This window comes from Castor canadensis, chromosome 11 (genome assembly GCF_047511655.1).
Source record: "Castor canadensis chromosome 11, mCasCan1.hap1v2, whole genome shotgun sequence".
Taxonomy (NCBI): domain Eukaryota; kingdom Metazoa; phylum Chordata; class Mammalia; order Rodentia; family Castoridae; genus Castor; species Castor canadensis.
This window is the reverse complement of record NC_133396.1, coordinates 45,178,261-45,197,933: the sequence shown is the minus strand read 5'-3', so window position 1 is coordinate 45,197,933 and position 19,673 is coordinate 45,178,261. Positions and strand designations below refer to the sequence as shown.

General features: G+C 43.2%; 2 protein-coding genes across 3 annotated transcripts in view; both read left to right on the top strand.

The window, feature by feature from the left end:
• Blmh (bleomycin hydrolase) overlaps window positions 1–12,489 on the top strand; it is a 41,766-nt gene extending 29,277 nt beyond the window's left edge. The window contains exon 12 of the mRNA XM_020178823.2: window positions 11,553–12,489. Within this exon, the coding sequence (XP_020034412.1) occupies window positions 11,553–11,704 (152 nt within the window). The 3' untranslated portion in view covers window positions 11,705–12,489. The remainder of the gene's footprint in view (window positions 1–11,552) is intronic.
• A 4,135-nt stretch (window positions 12,490–16,624) lies between these two features.
• Window positions 16,625–19,673, top strand: part of Slc6a4 (solute carrier family 6 member 4) — a 39,041-nt gene continuing 35,992 nt past the window's right edge. For both annotated transcript variants that reach the window (XM_074046538.1, XM_074046537.1), the window contains exon 1: window positions 16,625–17,426. The gene's annotated coding sequence lies outside the window, so the exon portion shown is untranslated. The remainder of the gene's footprint in view (window positions 17,427–19,673) is intronic.

Genomic DNA, 19,673 nt, shown 5'->3' with positions numbered 1-19,673 from the left:
ATCTTCCTACCTCATACACAGTTGGGTTGTCTTGTCTTGGTGAATTTGCACATTCGTAGTCAGCTGTACTGGAAACTGGATACACATTGAGGATGTACCCCACTATGACTGTTTTCTCCTCCCCTGCTTCTTGAAATACTTAACTGTATTTTGTACCTTGTTCATGGATGATATAAGAAATGAGTTTCATAGAAAATCCATGAGGAATTTATCTTTCATTTTTAAAAGTTGATACTGTAACCTGTAAGATATTTAAGAATTTAAATTAGATGAAATAACCTTTGGTGCCTCTCAGTCAGAAATTCTTCTGTCTGAGAAGAGCATAATCTTTGAGCCAAGTGATCTGCAGATTCTCTAGCTAATCAGTGATAAATACCACAGCCAGTTTTCTTACCTGCCAAAACTGAACTTTTCTCTCTAGAAGCACCTAGCCCACTCGTGGAGGTTTTATACATGGTTTCCTTTTTTGGTGGTACTGGGGCTTGAACTCAGGGCCTCACGCTTGCTAGGCAGGCACTGTTACCATTCGAGCCACTCCACCAGCACTTTTCCACTCATGGAAGTAACACTTCAATTCATGATCATTGATGACCAGAAACAGTGGCTGAGGGTTCATAAAACTCTATAAAGGATCTGAAGACGTTGTGTGAAGGTCTGATGTCAGGAGAAAAGGCTCCTCGAGCATCAGTCACAGCTGGAAGTCTGGATAAGGAGCAAGCGCATCCTGTGAAGATTTGTGTCCACATTTAGTAAGCACAATGTAAGTTTGTTACACTGTATGCAGCCACTCCAAACTTCCCTGAATTATTTTGTCCATGCTTCTTTTTAACTAAGTTTTCTGAACAAAAATCATGGAAATTTTCTTCTCTTTTTTTACAGTACTGGGGGTTGAACTCAGGGCCTTCACCTTGAGCCACTCCACCAGCCCTATTTTTGTGAAGGGTTTTTTTCAAGATAGGGTCTCATGAACTACTTGCCTAGGTTGGCTTCCATCTGATCTCTGCCTCCTGAGTAGCTAGGATTATAGGCATGAGCCACCAGTGCCTGGCTAAATTTTCATATATTTTTAAGGTAGTCAGAAGAGCATTAAGGAACCCTCCCCATGTGTCAATCACCTAGCTTAAGAACCTACCAACATTCTACCATGTATGTGAAAGTGGGGTTAATAGTAAATGAAATTCTTGGTTAGTCTCTTTAATAACCAGTCTTAATATGGAACTTTTTTCCTTTGTGAGTGGTTCATTAGTTTTGAGATTATATTCCTGCTATAAGCCTAATACAGCAGAGCTCTGATAGCATAGTTCTCAATGCGTGTTCAGTCTAGCTTCTCAATAGGCTGAGTAAACACAACTCTTAAGTGAGAGTGAGGAGATAGTATTTTCTAATTCTGCAATGTTCATTAAAAGAACATCTTTTTTTTTTAATTCTGTCTCATTTTGAACCAATATGAGTTTTCATTTTTCAAATTGCTTTTGCATCTTTCAGATGTGTGAACTTTAAAAATTACTTTTAACACTTTTTTTTATCTTTTCTCTCAAATGAGTCTGCCTGTTCCTGATTTGATTTTGATAAAATTTCTGTTCTCCTAAAAAGAAACTTTTTGATGAAACTTTGGCATATTAGCTATTAATCTGGAAAGAAGTTTACATAGCTAATCCAGATTATATCTGGAAAAGCCAAAATTATGGCCTTTAAGTGATTTGAAAACGATATGTCTACAGCTTAGCACAGAACTCACCATATTCATCCTGTGATTTTATATTATGGAATCAGGTGAGCTGAGGAGATACATTTAATATTAATTCTTGGTCATAGATACTGGATGGTGGTGTAGCACCTGATTTCCACATTTCTCCATCAGTGTCAGGCACAGGCTGCTTCCTCAGTTTGTCTCACTATAGCCATCAAATGAAATGATGTGTGAAACATTTTTTCTGACTGCACCATTACACAAATCTAAAGAATTAAGTGAGTATTCTATACTTCTGTCAGGGGTATTCAAGACATACTGTTACACAGCATCATGCTTTCTAAGAGTTAAAAGTCTGCTAGTGTGTGTATGTTTATTTCTCCCCATAGCATTAAGGCAGAGTAATCAGGACAGGAGTGTGGGTAGTTAACCTGTGCTATATGTGGAGAAACTAAAACTTGTTGAGAGGTTTGTACTTCCTGAGGTTGTGCAGGATCAGGGATAGAGCAGAAATTAAGATCTCATGGCTTTCCTTAAAAGTGCATATGGGTTTTTGCAGACTGTTTGAAGTTCACTTCTGGATTTTTAGCTCAAATAATATAAATAATAGGGAATGTTGAGCTCAAACTGATGGAATAAGAATAAATTGTGTGGGCAGAGGTTTCTGACTTCCTGGAAGAGGGCAAAAATATACATTTGTTACTTTAACCTACAGGGTTTTCTTCTCTCTCAGGCTTGGGGAAAGTGTGGCTGCCATCAAATCCAGATATCTGAGTTTTTGTAGAAAGACTTTTCATTGTCCATCTTTATTAATCAAATAGCCCACATGACTCAAGCTGAAAAAATAGTAATGTGAGTGGAGTAGGGAAGCATGTGCTGTCTGGGTCAGTGGTGCTTCCTTATTGTAGTGTATGACTGGAGAGGGCCACCATTGTGAGGTTGGGGATTTGCTCTGGGACAGTCTGTAGTCAAGCATCAGTTTCAGGAAGAATCCCTCCTATATACACGTGTGTGTGTGTGTGTGTGTGTGTGTGTGTGTGTGTGTGTGTGTGAATGAGTATTGAACTCATAGCCTTACTAGGCTGTATCACTTGAGTCACACTCCAGTCCTCCCTCATGTTTAATAAAGGATTTATTATGCTTTCACCTGTAGAAAGATCTGCAGTTTTCACCAGTCCTCCACGGAGTGTTTGCATTGATTTGAGAAGGCTAGGGGACAAGTAGAGATCTGGAGCCAGACTGCCTGGGAATGCCTCTGGTCATTCATCCCACCATTTGCTAGCTTTCTCATCTATAAAACAGGCATGATTACTGTACCTGCCTGATAGGGCTGTGGTAAGAACCATACCAGGCACATAAGAAGTACTCAAAAATATTAGCTCTCATTGCTACTGTTGCTAATGTTAGCTCTAGACTGTTAAGGGCAAGAAAACATGAACATTAGGCTCTTGCACCTTTTCCTTCCAGAGGAGGGCTGTCTAGGCGGACCCATAGTTCCAACTTCAGATCTCATAAGAATTCAGACCCCAACATGAACACTGTGCTACATCACCAGTTGCTGGATAGATACTCCTTAGTGTGGGCTCAGTTTTGTGAGAAAAAGCAGCAGAAGTGAATAAACCTGGTGCTAAGGAAAAGCCATTAGCAAGTACCATCAACTCAGATTTATTGATGGGATGCAGGGAACCATGCACAGGCCTTGGTGGAATAAATGTCTGTGACCCTCAGAGGAATTTATACTTAATCATCTGGGACACGGGAGGGGGATTTGAAGAGGGCTGTGATGTGACAGAAGTGGCATTCATGGTATGCTCCTCATACTGTAAGATCCAGGATAAATAGACCGAGAAAAGCAAGGGGCAATGATTTCTCCAAGAAAGCAGTGGCTAGAAAGAGGAAGAACAGTGAGAGCCCTCCAGTGGGAAGACACTGAGAAGGGTGAGGAATGAAGAGAGCACCTCAGAAGCCAAGGGTCTCGGTGCTATCAGGAGGAATGTGGGGGCAATAGTGGCAGAAAGTGAGTCAAGGGAAAGGCTTTGGAGTGGTATTGGGAAACTTGAGCTGGGGTCAGACTCACCAGCCCGTTGTCCTGCTGTGCCTCCTCAGCAACATTTTGGTAGTCAATTCCTTCTACAGTGGGGGCAGGAAGAATTGAAGCTGGGACAATTGAGGCTGTACATGTCCATCGGCATGTGTGAAACATAAACACAGGACTAAGTGCAGAGTAACTTAGGGAATGAGCGGCAGAGAGATGAGTGACTGCAAGGTCTCCCTAGGGGCTCTTCAAGGGAGAACCAGTACAGGAAGGTTAGTGCCTCCTGTCAGAACTGAGGCATTTTTGAAAAGGGATGAGGGAAAACCAGCCAGGGAGATGATAGCTGAAAAGGTCAGGTCTTGGTGTTTGGAACATGCTTTGGGCAGGTCAGAGGAGTGACACCAAGAAATAATGTGGCCTGCCATCCATGGAGCTTTTGAGGAATGACCAAAAAGAAGGCTTTTTGCCTGAAACAAATAGGAACAGTGATAGTTTTGGGTCAGAGAAAAGTCATTGAGTTTCCTGGGAAAACAGTTCCTTGGATGACATCTGAAATTGTGCTTCGTCTCCTGGCCTCCTGCCACGGTGCTGTCAGTCTTGCCCAGGTTGTGCTCACAGTCCAGGGAAAGAGGACCCCAGCCCTGAGGTGAACAGGTGTTTTCTGGGCTCCTTAAGTGGAGGGCACCTCTTCCTCAGAATGGACACTTCTGCTCACTGAATTTCATTGTGGTTTGATGGTTTTAAAAATACAAACCACCAACCCAAACAACCCCTTTTCCACACCACATTTTCCAATCCACCACTCCCAGTTTTTCCTGGTGTCTTTACAAGGGGAACAGGACCTTCTCTAGCCTTTGTTTCTGAGAGGCCACCAGTAATATCCGGCTGTAGGAGTATCTCTCTTTTATCAGCAGAAGGTTCATGAACATAAATGTGTCCCCATTCCACAGCCAGCCAGACGTTTATGTTTACTGTGGAGGGAAAAGTAGCCTCTTCTCAGATCACTGTCCAAATGGCAGCCACACTGCGTTTGTTTTAGTTCCCTTCCTGTGTTGTTGGTTTTTTTTAAGCATTCAGCCCATCTTATTATCTGATCTTCTAAACACATGTGCTTAGATCATATGGTATCTCTGACTTAGAGAGACAAAATGGATCCTACAGAAAATAGGCTTCTGACTGTTGCTGTAGGATTTGTGAGCAGATGGGTTTATTTCTAATCAGGTGCCTGAGCTTGATTAAATGCTGCTACCTGTTGCTGACGCTGTAACTACCTGCCAAGGTTCTTTGCTGCCAGAGCTCTGTGGGAGGGAGCTGAGCCCTGTGGAAAAGACAATTAGTAGCTAAGATCCACGATCATGTGAACTCTGCATACTGGCTGGCTGGTTGTGTGACTTTAGACAACAAAAACCCACTCTGCCTACCACAGAATATTGTTGTGAGGATTAAAATTAAAGCGAAGAGTATTATATGTGGCATTTGGGGGGTGTTGTTTGTTTTTCTTTTTTTGGAGTACTGGGGTTTGAACACAGCCCCACAACTTAAACCATTCAGTCAGCTTTTTTGTGTGTTGGGTTTTTTTGAGATAGGGTCTCACGAACTATTTGCCTGGGCTGGCTTCAAACTGAAGTCCTCCTGATCTCTCCCTCCTGAGTAGCTAGCAGATTATAAATGTGAGCCACCAGTGCCCGGCTCCCACAGTTAATTTAACCAGTTCCTTTACTCAGTGAAACTGGGTGTTTCCAGTGTTTTGTTATTACAAACACTGTTCAGTGAGTTTAACATACATAGTGTGTAAACAGTGCCTGGGCCACAGTAAGCACTGAGTAAGCGTTAGCTGTTGCTGCACATAAATACAGAATATGTGCATTGCAGGAGTGCTTGTCTATGGAATGGAGTCCTAGAAGTGGTGTTGCTCAGCAAAGAGAGCAAATGCATGAGTAATTTTTGTTTTGTTTTTGTCTTTTGGTGGGACTGCACTTTAAACCCAGGACTTCATGCTTGCAAAGCAGGTGCTCCTACCACGTGAGCCATGCGTCCATTTTGCTCTGGTTATTTTGGAGATGGGATCTTGTGAACTATTTGCCCAGGCTGGCCTCAAACTTCAGTCCTTCTGATGTCATCCTCCCAAGAAGCTAGGATTACAGGTGTGAGCCCCAGCACTCAGTGTTTGAGTAATTTTTCTATATATTGCAAAATTCCATTCCATAGGGGTTCTGTCATTTCAAATATTTGCAACATATTGTATGTTTTAGGTCATGCTTTACATTGAGTATCTCATAAAAGTGATTGACAAATTGTCATCATTTAATTATATATTGAAATTGTCTCTATTCATAGTTGGGGACTTAACTGTGCCATACCCTTAGTGAGCCTGTATGGTTTATGATTAAGACTATGTTTTGCCAGGTGCCAGTAGCTCATGCCTCTGTAATCCTAGCTACTCAGGAGGCAGAGATCAGGAGGATCACAGTTCGAAGCCAGCTCAGGCAAATAGTTCAAGACACCCTATTTCAAAAAAATCCAATACAGAAAAGGGCTGATGGAGTGGCTCAAGGTGTAGGTCCTGAGTTTAAACCCCATTACTGCCAAAAAAAAAAAAAAAAAAGAGAGAGAGAAAGAAAGAAAGATAGGTGGTTTTTTTTTTTTTTTTTTTTTTTGGTGGTGCTAGGGTTTAAACTCAGGGTCTTGCACTTGCTAGACAAGAACTCTGGCACTTGAGCCATGCCCCCAGCCTGGGGATATACCATTTCTATATATTGTCACTTAAGCGCTTTTTCACTTTGCTACATATTCTTTGCAGCTTCATCTTAAATGGCTCACTAATGTTCTCTGACATGATTTCTTATTCTATACTAGGAAGTCTGGAATGTGAGACAAGTGCCAGTGAGCTTCCGTTTTCCTTTCTGGGAGCCTTTCTGCACCCCTGAGTTAGGACCTTCAGTGAAAGATTGGCATTGACTTAATGAGGTCTGGTAGTCTGACTTCCTTAGTTCTATTCTGCTAGATGGATTCACCAGAGCAGAACAGATAACTTGGTTTTACTTTTTTTTTTGAGACAGGGTCTTACTGTGTGGCCAGGCTGTCCTCAAACTGGCCAGCCTCCAGCCCCATCCTCTGAGTGCTGGGATTACAAGTGTGTATCACCACACCCAGCATGATAACTTGGTTTTGCCTTTTTTCTCTCTCTTTCTCTCTTTCTTCTTTTCTTTCCTCTCTCTCTTTCCTTCCTTTTTTTTTATTCCCCTGTAGTACTGGGGTTTGAATTTAGGGTCTCATGCTTTTTGGGTAAATGTTTTACCACTTCAGCTGCACCTACAGCCCTAGTCATACCTTTTTTGAAATTAGTAAAATAATAATCACGAATTGTTAGTAAGATGAAATACTTCATAGAACAAAGATAACAAAAATTATAAAATATTTCTAATCATGAATGATAGTGTTTTGCCACCTTAATCTAATGTTAGAGGTTATGTCTGAATCTACAGCTCTTTCCACATACACTGGGTTCCCTTTACAGACAGTTCCTACTCTTTCTCTTACAAAATACAGAAACACAGTTTCTTTGAGGGAATGCTTTCTTTTTTTTTCTCAGTGCATGTAATTAAGACATTAAAACTTAAATAAGGGCTGGAGATGTGACACAAGCAGTAGAACACCTGCCTAGCAAGCACAAGGCCCTGAGTTCAAACCCCAGCCCCACCAAAAAAAAAAAAAACTTAAGTAAAATTTAGTTTCACCTTAGTTTCTTTTTTTTTTTTAATCATTTTTACATTTACAAACATGCATATACATTGTTTGGGCCACCTTCCCCCCACCCCTGCCCTCACCTTATTTTCTAAAGTTGACTTTATCTATTTGTTTTTCTAAATATTAACCTTGGGATCCCATTTTGCTTTCTTTTCCTTCTTCTGTGGCCTGTTTCTAGTGGCCAGTGCTTAAGGCCTGGGAGCTATGACCTTTCTCAAATCAGAATGGCCACCAGCACCCTGCTGCTTCTCCACGGCACTCCTGGGTTTCAGACACTCCGATCCTAATCTTCTCAGTCAAACTCTGAGATGTGCAGAGTCAACAGTTACGGCAGCACAGTCTGTTATCTACTCATGGTGCAATTACTTGGCAGCCACCTAGAATGCAAGGTTTTTGTGAGCCCCAGAGAACTCATATCCTGAAGAGACACTAATCAAGGCCCGCGGGTCCTCTTGGCAGGGGCGTGGAAAAGGTGGACTATAATTGATAGGAGATTTAATTTGTGAGGACTTAATCTGATCTGCTTTTGGAACAAGATGGTGCAGATGTACTTACTGTCCATTTTCTCTGGTCATTCTCTGAAGACTCATTTGATTGCATGGTGATAGCATTGTTATAAGGACACAGAACTTTATTACACGAGTCGACTTCTGTCCTTTACCTGCCTCACCGCCCAGAACTGCTCTAGGATGTGTTCAGCCTGTGTTGTGCTGGTGGGAGGAGGGGAATGACTGATGTCGCAGATGGTGTGGGGTGGAGCAGTTTGGACTCCTGCTTGCTCACAGCTTCTTTTAACACAGCAGGTGCTGAGTTACCCTGGAAGTACATTCTTAGGATGCAGCAAGAAATGGTACTAGTTAGCCCTTCATCTGACAGCTTTGGTTTCTAGATTTGCTAGAACTGGTGACTCTGACATAGATGGTGTTAAAGGTCCTAAGTGGCTGGCACAAGCAAAGCCAAGGACTTTGGTGTGTAATCAGAACAAACCAGAAGCAGCATAGGCCAGACTGCCCTGTGCAGTGCTTCCTGAATCTGCTATTGAGAGAAGGAGCACTAGAACAAGAAGCTACTCAGCAGGTGACAGGGATACTTTCTCTGACAAGACTTGGCCAGAGCCCTTGCGCTTTTTCCTCTCTGTGGTGCTGGGGATGGAACCCAGGGCCGTATACATGCTGGGCAAGCACTCTACCACTGAGCTGCATGCCCCAGTCCCTTCGAGCAATTGGCTGGGCATTTTCTCCTGAGGGTATCAGGATAAGTGGTCATCGACTTCTGTCTGAGGTAAGAAGCAGATTTGGCATAGATAGCCTCTCTGAAAAGGATGTGTCGTTTTTGTTTTTGTTTTTTGATAGCACCATGTATTGTAGAAGCACATGAAAGGGTTCACAGCCACTAGAGTTGGGCCCTCAGAGTTACAATTCAATCAAAAGCTGATTTCATCTATCATTTAGTCATTAAATTGATTGGGAGTGAGGTGAGAGCAAGGGACTCCAGAAACTCACATTTGCCAGTTTCAGAGAACAAATCCTTAGATGCTTTCAATTCGGTTTTCACTGTTTAAAGATGGCAAAAAAAAAAAAAAAAATGTGAAGCACCTTTTCAAGTCACTTCACCTGGCTTACACACTGGCAGGTGTGCAGAGACCCTAGGTACCCAGGGCTGTGATCCCAGGGAGGCCGCCATAGGGGAGGAGCACATCTGCTCACAGTCACAGTGCAGATGCTTGGGGCTGTACTGCTCATGCCTCATTCATTTTTCCCCACAACGCAGCCCCGCTTCCACTAAAGATAGGCAGCCCTTCCACAGATCTCATATTGTCACCTTAATTATTTAAATCAATCTTGCCTTAAAAGTAGCAGTTCCTGGGTTGGCAGAGTGGCTCAAGTGGTAGTGTGCCTGCCTAGCTAGCAAATGTGAGGCCCTGAGTTCAAACCTCAGTGCCAAGAAAAAAGAATACCAGTTACCAAAGTATGGACTGAGGACCCCTGTGGATCCCTGGGATCCTTTTAGGTGGTGTTCAGGGTTTTCCCTTCACCAACAACAACTGTGTGAAGCCAGATTTTCTTTGTCTTCAACAGAACAACAATTCAGCAGATTGAATGCGTGCCCAGACCCAAGAACTCAACCATCTTCTTTTTTGTTGTTTGTTTTTCGCTGTTTTGGCTTTCTGGGTTTTGTTTTTGTTTTATTTTCTTTTGGCAGTACTGGGGTTAGAACTCAGGGCCTCATGCTTGCTAGGTAGGTGCTCTACCACTTGAGCCACTCCTCCATCCTGGACTCAGCCATCTTCTTTGAAGCCAGACATTCAGAAAAAGACAACACCACCTTTCTAACTAAAAACCTTTCTGTTTTAGAGTATGTAATCATTTTTTTCCTAAAAGTATATTATTTGTATTAATGTCTTTATTCTTATTTTAAAATGAGTTGATATTTTTAACTCTTAATTTCTACTGTGTTAAATATTGATAGATGTAATCTGCATAAGCATCCTTTTGGGGTATGTAATAATTTTCAGAGTATAAAGGATTCTTGAGGCCAAGAAATTTGGGAACTGCTGAACTAGAGGACCCTCTTGGGACAAATATCTGTGCTTCTACCTTTCTCTCAGTCCTTGTAATAGGAAATCTATAGCTCAGACCCAGATTTACACAAACACTTTCAGAGAAGTGCCAGATATAGGATGAAGGGAGGTGGAGATTGCTAGTTCCTGCGAGTTCTTTGATGTGATGGGCATGCAGGCTGTATTTAGGAACATGTTTTTGCTCTGTGTGCACTCCCTAGCTCAGTAATCTATTCTTGTTTTCAGGATCCACAACTGTTGTCTTTAACTCTGCTTTTCTTATTAGCAGTGGGTTAGGCATTGCTTTCCCCATGTGAGTTTGCTGGAGGTATGTTCTTGGAGGGGAATTTGTGTTGTCCTCACAGAGAAGGAGAGACAGGTTAACCCTCCTAATGGGAAGAGGCAGGTTACTGGGATGGGCACCTCTGCACAGTCCCTCCTGCTGCAGGAATCCATCCATCCTAGGGCCTTACTGAGAAGGCGGGGATGAACAGCTGTCTCAGTCTTCCAGTTCTACCTGATCCTTATTACAGATCTCTTCTAAGGAAAGCAAGGACTTTGTGACCACTTAACTCACACAGCATCTGCAAATCATTGACTTCCTGGAAATGGTGACATGGTCCATCAAGATGCCTGCCATAGGCCAGAGGCATGGTGGCTTACATCTATAATCCCAGCTACTTGGAAGGAAGAAATAAGGAGGATTGCCATTCAAGGATGGCCCAGGCAAAAAGTTAATGAGACCCTCATCTCAGTTTATAAGCTTGGCATGGTGGTACATGCCTGTCATTCCAGCTACGTGGGATACGTAAATAGGAGGATCTCAGTTCAGGCTGGCCTGGTAAAAGCATGAGACCCTACTTGAAAAATAACTAAAGCAAAAAGGACTTGGAATGGGGCCCAAATGGTAGAGTGCCTGTCTCGCCAAAAAAAAAAAAAAGATGGCTGTCACAGTTTAGCTTGTTGCCATAGGAGTGTGCAACAGAGAGGAAGTGAGACCAGTTGGTGATGCTGAGAGGGTAAGCTGAGTAAGATGGAGCTGGAGTGCTCGCCTTTCCATCCTAAAGACCAGCCCCCCATGGGTGGCTGTATGAACAAGACACATTCCACTGCCTGCTGGTGCACAAGGCAGCACAGGATCAGCACAGCCATCGTTCCGCACACTGAACCTCCCGCATGGAACCTTGGTATATCGCTTAGCTATTCTGAACCCCGATTTCTTTTCCTTTTGTTGGTTCTGGGGTTTGAACTCAGGGCCTCACTGCCTGCTAGACAAGCACTCTACCACTTGAGCCACACCCCCAGAGCCCCAATTTTCTAATTGGTAAAAATATAGCCATATCTGTCCTATCTGCGTCACAGAATTGCTAATAAGATTCAGATTAAATGAAGTTACAGGTGAGAAAGCTGGAAAGCATGTATAGATGTTTGTTTTGTAAAAGACATCTTTGCAGTACCAGTAGGTTTTCTGCTCTTTGTCCTGCCCTCTGGACTCATCAGGCCTCTGTTCTCTTCTCCAGGTTACCTGTGCATGACTGATGAGTGGTTCTCCGAGTATGTCTATGAGGTGGTGGTGGACAGGAAGCACGTCCCTGAAGAGGTGCTAGCTGTGTTAGAACAGGAGCCCATTGTCCTGCCAGCATGGGACCCCATGGGGGCTCTGGCTGAGTGATACTGCCTCCGGTTCTTTCCCCATCCCATGGGACCTGATATAGCTGCAAGGACAGATCCAGGAACTGAAGCCACAGTCACATGGCTGTGTGTTCCCACCACACACAGTCAGACTTGGAATTCCAGCCTCCTCCAGGAACCTCTTTGGGGAAGTATGCTTTATGCTGAAACAAAATATTCATGAAGAAAATAAAGGGGAATGATCAGGTCATATTAGCTACTCTCATCTCCAACAGCTCAGGATCTCTTAGCATTTTAGTCAGATGTAATTGTTTGTCCTAACCATCAAAAAGGTCCTCAGTGTCTGTTGTAATAGCAAAAGATGAGCAACTGAGGTGTCTGGAGAGAAAATGGCCCTTGTCCTCCTTATTCCTGGAGTAGAGTGGGGAGGGTTAGCTAAGGTTGGAGCTTTCACGCCTGCATGCTGCCTCACAGATGGCTGTCCTTCCAAGGTGGCAGTCACTAAATTCAGTTTTTTCAAAGTAATTTCACGTGCCTCTTAACAGCCCAAGAATGGGAGGTTGATCAGGTTTGACATGATTCCTTCCTGTTGTTCTGGACCGGGGGGTGCAGCTTTGCTTGAGTCAGGTTAAATACAGGCTTGGGGAACAACCAAAACCTAATCACAGTCTCAGTTGTAATCATGGGAGCTCTCGCTGAATGGTTTAACTTCTGCCTCTGCACAGGGTCTGGGGGTTGGGCGGGCAAGCAAAGGTGATACTCATTCTTTCTGACAACTAGATGGTGCTGAGAAGCTTTTGAATAAAACACTTTGCTAAATGAGAATACACTGGCTTACTCAATCTGTGTAACAAGGGTTGATGTCGGTACAAATGAGAGCAACCAGCTGGCTCAGGTTCTTCAAAGTGAGCTTTCGCAGGGCTTCCCTGCTTCAGCGCCTCTGCTGGATATATGACCCTTCCCAGCCTCAGAAGCACTGATCCTTACTGGCTTCTGCAGAGAGCCTTCAGGTACCAATCTCAGAGAGACTGTGCCCCTGCCACTTCACCATGCTTCTACCCAGATCCAGGGTCCCTACAAGTGTGCAAAGTGAGGCTTTGTTGGGCCTCTCCTTAGAATGGATGTGGAGAGCATGGATTCTACTGATACTGGGTCTCCATTGAACATAAGTAAGCAGAGCCCCTAATCAGCATTTCCATATGGGGGTGCCTACACCCCTTCTATTCTTCCCAGCCCTCACAGCCCTCACAGGGGAAATTGTCTGTCATTGTACTTACTAAGACAAAAGCTCAAGCTTTAACCAAAGCGTTTACAGTAGTTCAGTAATCATGTTCCAAGGAAGGTAAACAAATCCATTTCTAAGCACACTGATAAAACCATAGATGTTAAAAGCATCTAGGAAAAAAAGACAGATTATATCCAAAGTAAAGACAAACAGATCGACAATTAACTTTTCATCAGCAACTGTATATACCAGGAGACAGTGAAATACATCTCCAAGTACTATAAGAAACTATGAACTTAGGCTTCTATACTCAACAAAACTGCCTTTCGAGGACAAGAGTGAAAAAAAGGACATTTTTCAGGGAAAAAAGAAAAGTTGAGTTTGCCCAACAGAAGGGAAGTAATGCAATAAGGAAGATTTGAACTGCATCAAAGAACATAGAGCAAAGAATGTGATAAATATGTGGATATCTAAAAAGTGACTGTTGATAAGTCTTTGCAGAGTTCAAAAAAAGCTAAAATACATGAAAAAATGGGACCAGTTGAAACTATTCCAGGAATGTGGGGAGGGAGTGTGAAGGAGAATGGTGAGAGGCAGTGAATTCAAGTGTAATATATTTGATACAAGAACTTTTGTAAATGTCACAATGTACCCCCAGCACAATAAAAAAAAAAATTTAAAAACGAGAGTAGTTGATAATTAGGTGATTGGAATTAACACTCTAAGGTCCTATGTCATTCAGGAATTAGGTATATAAATATATTAACTTTAGACACAAGACATGTTAATATGTATGCTAAAAATTTCTAGATTAACTACTAAAATATAAACTAATAGTTTTCAAGCAAGAATAAATAGAATAAGAAAATACAATCCATAAAAAGACAGGATAGGAGAGAGAAAAAAAAAGAATAAAGAGTATCCAAAATAAGGTAGAGAAATAGATATACTATATAAATGGATTAAATATTCCAGAAAGAAGACATTATCAAACTGGGTTTTTTAAAAGAAATTTAGCCATATGCTGATTATAAAAGACACAGGCAACCTACAATACAAAGAAATGGAAAAGATACAGCAGGTAGGAACTAACCAAAATAAATTTGGTGAAATTATACTGGTAAGTCCACAAAAGCCACTCTGAATAAACAGACTATCTGACTCCAGGGTATGTAACCTACATGAACTGCAAAGGCTTTGAAACAAAAAGCATTGCTAGAGACGTCACTATCTGATGACAGGTTTACTTGATTTCCAGAAAAAGTACAAAGCTGCTAAATTACTATGCCTCTAATAACAGTCTCAAAATACATAAAACAAAAACTGAAAGCTATGGAAAAGTAACTAATCCAACATCATAATGGAAGATTATATATACTTCACAATTATTGATAGTTCAGACAACCATAAAATCAGGTGAGGATATAAAAGATTTAAGCATTTAGCAAGTTTGGTATAATGGACATGTATAGAACAATGCATCTAATAACCACATATTATTTTTGAGCACACATGCAACTTTTTCAAAAATTGGAGGTGTGGCCCTGAATTCAACCCCAGTACAGCCAAAAAAATTGACGACATATTGGAAAGTAAAGTCAACCTCAACAAATGTCAAATGTTGTCATGTGGCCTGCACTCCAGTCACTGCAATTAGGTGAGAATCCAAAATTAAAAGATAACTTAGGAGTGACTGCTATGTATTTAGAAATTAATTCATGGGTCCAAGAAGAAATTTAATCTGAGCAATAATAAAAAATAATACATATAAAAATGAGAGCACCAAAGAAGTACTTAAAAGAACTCTCATAGCATTAAAATATTAAAAGAATGTTATTAGACTGTAAGAGGTTGAAAGTGGAACTAAGCATCTATTTCAAGAAATTAAAACAGAAAAGTAAACCTGAAAGTATATGTAGAAACTAAACCGGACCAACAAAGCCGGAAGCTGATTCTTTTAAAAACAATCGTTAGTAAAACTGAGTGAGAAAAAGCACACAGGAAAGAAATTAAATGGGGTATGTTGTAAATACTGCAGGCACTAGAAAAATAAAACTCAAAAGCGACACTAAAGGGTATTTCGTTTGAATATATCAATGAACTTGTAAAGAGCAAGAGCAGGAGAGAAGACGATACTTGAAAGCTGGAAGGCAGATGAGGGTATTGAACTATTTAGCAGAGCTGAGAAAGTTGAATCCTGAGCCAGTGGTGGAGAAAGTGAGAGATAAACAAGCCAATTACATTGCATAACAACCCCACAGGCACACCCCACAAAAAAACCCCAAACCAGATGTGACAGCACTGGATAGCCTTCTGGAATGGGGAGTAGAAAGAGGGTCACTGAAGGGTTCAATGTCTTTTACACCCCTCCCTATTCTAAGCAGCTGGATGGCCTCCATCAATCAGCCCATGAGTGATTTCTCTAGAGAGGAATAAGCAGGTCACAATATAGAAGTCAGGAAGGGGGAGAGGGGGTGAATTCCTTCAGGGCGTTAAATGAGCATTTACATCCTATTTGGCCTCAGTCCTAGACCCTGATAGGAGATTGGAACTCTTCTCTGGAAATCTTGATTAGCTCAAGAGGAAATAGGCAGAAAATATGGCCTAAAGTATTATTTTATGAGTCTAGCATAACCCTGATAAGAATAGGGTTTTTTTAAATGCAAATCTCACCCATAAACAGATACAAAAGTTCTAATCAAATCCAGCAATACCTAAAGAAGGATAATCTCCAAACATTTAGTCATTTTTCAAATAAAATCAGGATCCAGCTGGGCGTGGTGGTACACTGCATGGCTGTAATTCCCAGGAGGCTGAGGCTGGAGGATCTAGAGTTTTCAGCCAGCCTGGACTACATAGTGAGACCCCTTCTCAAAAATAATAAATAATAATAGTAATCATGATCCAATGAGGAGAAACAAAGAACGACAACTGCATCTGCTGGATGTCCTGGGAACTAGGGAAGGTGTGGGTCTGTCCTCTCCTCGTGTGTGACAGAAGGCACAGCCGGGAGCTCCTCTCGACATGTAGAGTCACGCTGACCCTGCGTGTCCCCGAAGCCAAGCCCTGATAATGGGACCTGCTTTCATGATACGGTGGTGGCAGCTGCTGGCCCTGGCTGGTCCTAGGGAGAGTTGAGTTCTAAAGTTACTGGTGGCGGCGGCAGCAGCTCAGCTCCCATTCCTCCTGTGCCATGGGTGCTGCCAACTTTGGCTGTAGTTAAGTCATTTGTTATGTTGGATTTTTAAAAAGCGATTCCAGATGGGCTCTCTCGTGTTTAGGGCAATGTGTTCAGAACTTTTATTGCTTCTTATGAAGCTGCCCCTTCCTCCTGGGGGTCTGTGCTACAAATGGACCAAAATGGCATAAACTGGCCAGAGTTTTTCTTTGTTTCCTTTTCCAACTCCAAGCCCTCTCACACATTATGCAAGCAGGGAGGGAAAGGGAAAGTTCACACACCCATAGTTATCTGGGCAGTGTGTTGGGTGAAGGCAAGAAAACCTTGTGCTCTTGCTTCTTGGTACCCATTGAGGACCCTCCCCTCTTGCTACTTCTCCAGAAAACCACTCCGCCGCAGCCCAGCAGGAAGTGGAGCAGGTGGGCTCCGGGGCATCTCTCCACTGCTTCATGCCATGACAGTTGTTTGCTTTTTTTTTTTTTCAAACTAGCCATGGTGCAGGACAGGACAGCTGCAGCAGGTGGATTCATGGTGTGCTCCACTTAGAACTATAGCACCCCCGGGCTGGGGTGTGACTCAGTGGGAGAGTGCTCGCCTCGAGTGTGTGAGGGCCTGGGTTCCGTGCCCAGCAACACCGTATCACACGAAGTTCCGGCATCCCTGCGTCTCACCTGGCAGGGACCACACGCTTCACCTGGTCCACACTTCTCCAAAACCGACAGAAGGCTTTTAAGTTCTAGTTGGACACATTCAGTGACAAGGACACACAGCTTCCCTGCCCTGCCTACCCCTTCAGACTCATCTTAGTCACTTCTCTTACTGTTCACCTGCTCCAGCCAACTGTCCCCCCACACCGCCCCTACCCCGCGCTGCCACTTTGTCCCTCAAACACATCAACCTCATGTCTGCCTCCTTGGTGTTCCCTCTGCCTAAAGCTCTCACCCCAACCCAGATCTTTGGATAGCTGACTTCTCATTCATATCATTGCTCCAATGTCAAGGTCATCTAGGTCACCTTATCTAAGTAGCCAACTTCCCTCCCCACCGCCTCTACCTCCTCCATCTGTGTCACTCTACCCTGTTACTGGATTCTATTTTCTTCACAGCCCTATAGCTCTCTGAAATTATCTTATGTTTATTGTCTGATTTCCCCCAAGTCAGTACTCCCGTCAGCTTCCCATGGGCAGGAACTCTGTCTCGCCCCCAAGCCCCGCCCCAGTGTATTCTCAAAGCCTGGCTGGCAGTACATATTGGGAGGCCAACTGACTGACTGTGCCCTACATTCTGACAGCCATAATCAATTAAAGGTTTATACATAGACTGAAGTCTGCCTCCCTGAAACTGGCTCAGTGGAGACAAGGTGAGTAAAAATATTGCACCTGTGACTCTTTGTATTTCAATGCTTATCATAAACGTGTGGGTTCCATGGGGGTGGCCAGCACTGCAGAGCAGAGGAGGAGGGGAGAAAAGCTCAAAGGTCTTCTTCACTTTCTCACTACTGAGCATTTCTTGAGGCTTTGTGTTTTAGTTGGGCACCGAGGATTGAACTCAGGGCCTCCCACATGCTAGGCAAGTGCTCTACCACTTGAGCCATATCCCCTAGCCATGTGGTTTTGTGTTCTGAGGCAGGGTCTCACTGACTTTGCAGAGATGAACTCAAGCTCTCCATTCTCCTGCCTCCTAGCCCAAGTAGCTGGGATTACAAGTGTGCACCACCACATTCTGCTAAAACCTTTTTGTTTCCTTTTTTTTTTTTTTTTTGGTGGTGGTGGTGGTACTGGGGTTTGAACTCAGGACTTCACACTTGCTAGGCAGGTTGAGTCACTCTACCAGTCCTTTTTTGTGATTTTTTTTTTTTTCGAGATAGTCTCAAGAACTATTTGCCTGGGCTGCCTTCTGAACCTTGATCCTCCTGATCTCTGCCTCCTGAGTTGCTAGGATTACAGGTGTGAGTCATTGGTGCCTGGCCCTTTTTGTTTCTAATAGGCCCAACTCAGTGGGAAGAGCAGGGCCTGTGAACTCAGAAATGCTTGCCTTACCACCTGGAGGCTTTGAAAGCCTGAAGAAGTCCCTTAACCTCTGTGACTCAGTTTCCATAGAACCTGTATCAAGAGGTTATTTTAAACTTTATTACATAAGAAAACTTGCAACTTGAAAAGGAAGAAAGTAGCCAGGTGCCAGTGGCTCTCAACTATAATCCTAGCTACTCAGGAGGCAGAGATCAGGAGGATTGCAGTTCAAAGCCAGCTCAGGGCAAAATAGTTCTCAAGACCCTATCTTGAAAATACCCAACACAAAAAGGACTGACAAAGTGTTTCAGTGGTAGGGTGCCAGGCTAGCAAGCATAGGCCCTGAGTTCAAACCCCAGTATCACAAAAAAGGAAGAAAGCATAATTTTTTTTATTTCCTTTATTCATATGTGCATATAATGATTGGGTCATTACTCCCCCCATCCCCCCACCCCTTCCGTTTCCCCCCACCCCCTCCCTCTCACCCCCAATAATTTTTAATAGTATAAATAGTAAAATAAAGCATGTAACCCATAGCTTAGAGAAAGGACAAAAACTCGTGCATATACTGTTCGAGTAGGTGCTCGATAAATGACAGCATTTATTAAAACCATGCAGTACTGTGCTAGGCCCTCTGCGGGTTAAAAAAATTCCTTGCTCTCCAGCTAAATTTGTCATTTAGTTCGGAAAACAAGCTGTTAAAACAGAGATGACTTTCTTCCCGTAAGGTTTCCAGTAAGTGCCATGAGAGTTGTGAAAGGGCTTGAAGTCGGAGAGGGCCAGGGTGTGCCGACTAGTCATAACCTAACGCCTGAGCACAGTGACCGCAGACATCAAGGGTGAGGATGACCAGCCTACCAGGAAAATGCCCTATGTGAAGAGACCAGGTTATCATGAACCCCATGGAAGGAGAAGAGTCCAAGGGGGGTGGGGGAGAGTGTTTTTATAATATCAAGCACGAGATAGAAAAATAGAAGTGGCACAGGAGAGAGAAATGGCTTCCAGAGCTTGGAGCAGCGGGCTCCAGCTTCTAAAGTAATTCTATCCCTGTGAACCAGTTCTGAGCAGAGCACTAAACTTCACCTCTTGACTCACAGAATCCTTACTAGTAACGTGGAAACGATGTTTGTCTCCTTATTAAGTGAACAACATTACAAAAAAGACACTGGTGATGGCCCATTTGGAAAGGAACCCTGTGTGGTGTACAGGGGAGCCAGCTCCCAGGAATCCTCCAGGGTTCCTTCTTGCTTTGTGAGAAGCATGGAGCCCTTTCTCCCTCTCTCTCCTTTTTTGGCCGGGGGAGGGAGAAGGGTGTGTTTACTGGAGTTTGAACTCAGGTCCTCATGCTTGCTAGGCTGGCACTCTACCACTTGAGCCAATCCACCAGCCCTTTTTTTGTGCTGGGTTTTTTGAGGTAGGGTCTCTCGAACTATTTGCCCTGGCTGGCTTCAAATCACGATCCTCCTGATCTCTGCCTCTCGAGTAGCTAGGATTATAATCGTGAGCCACCAGCACCTGGCCCTTTCTTTTTTTTGAAATAACTTATGCTGCTCAGTGTACCTCAGTGGTGTAGCTCAGTGGTAAAGTACTTGCTTAGC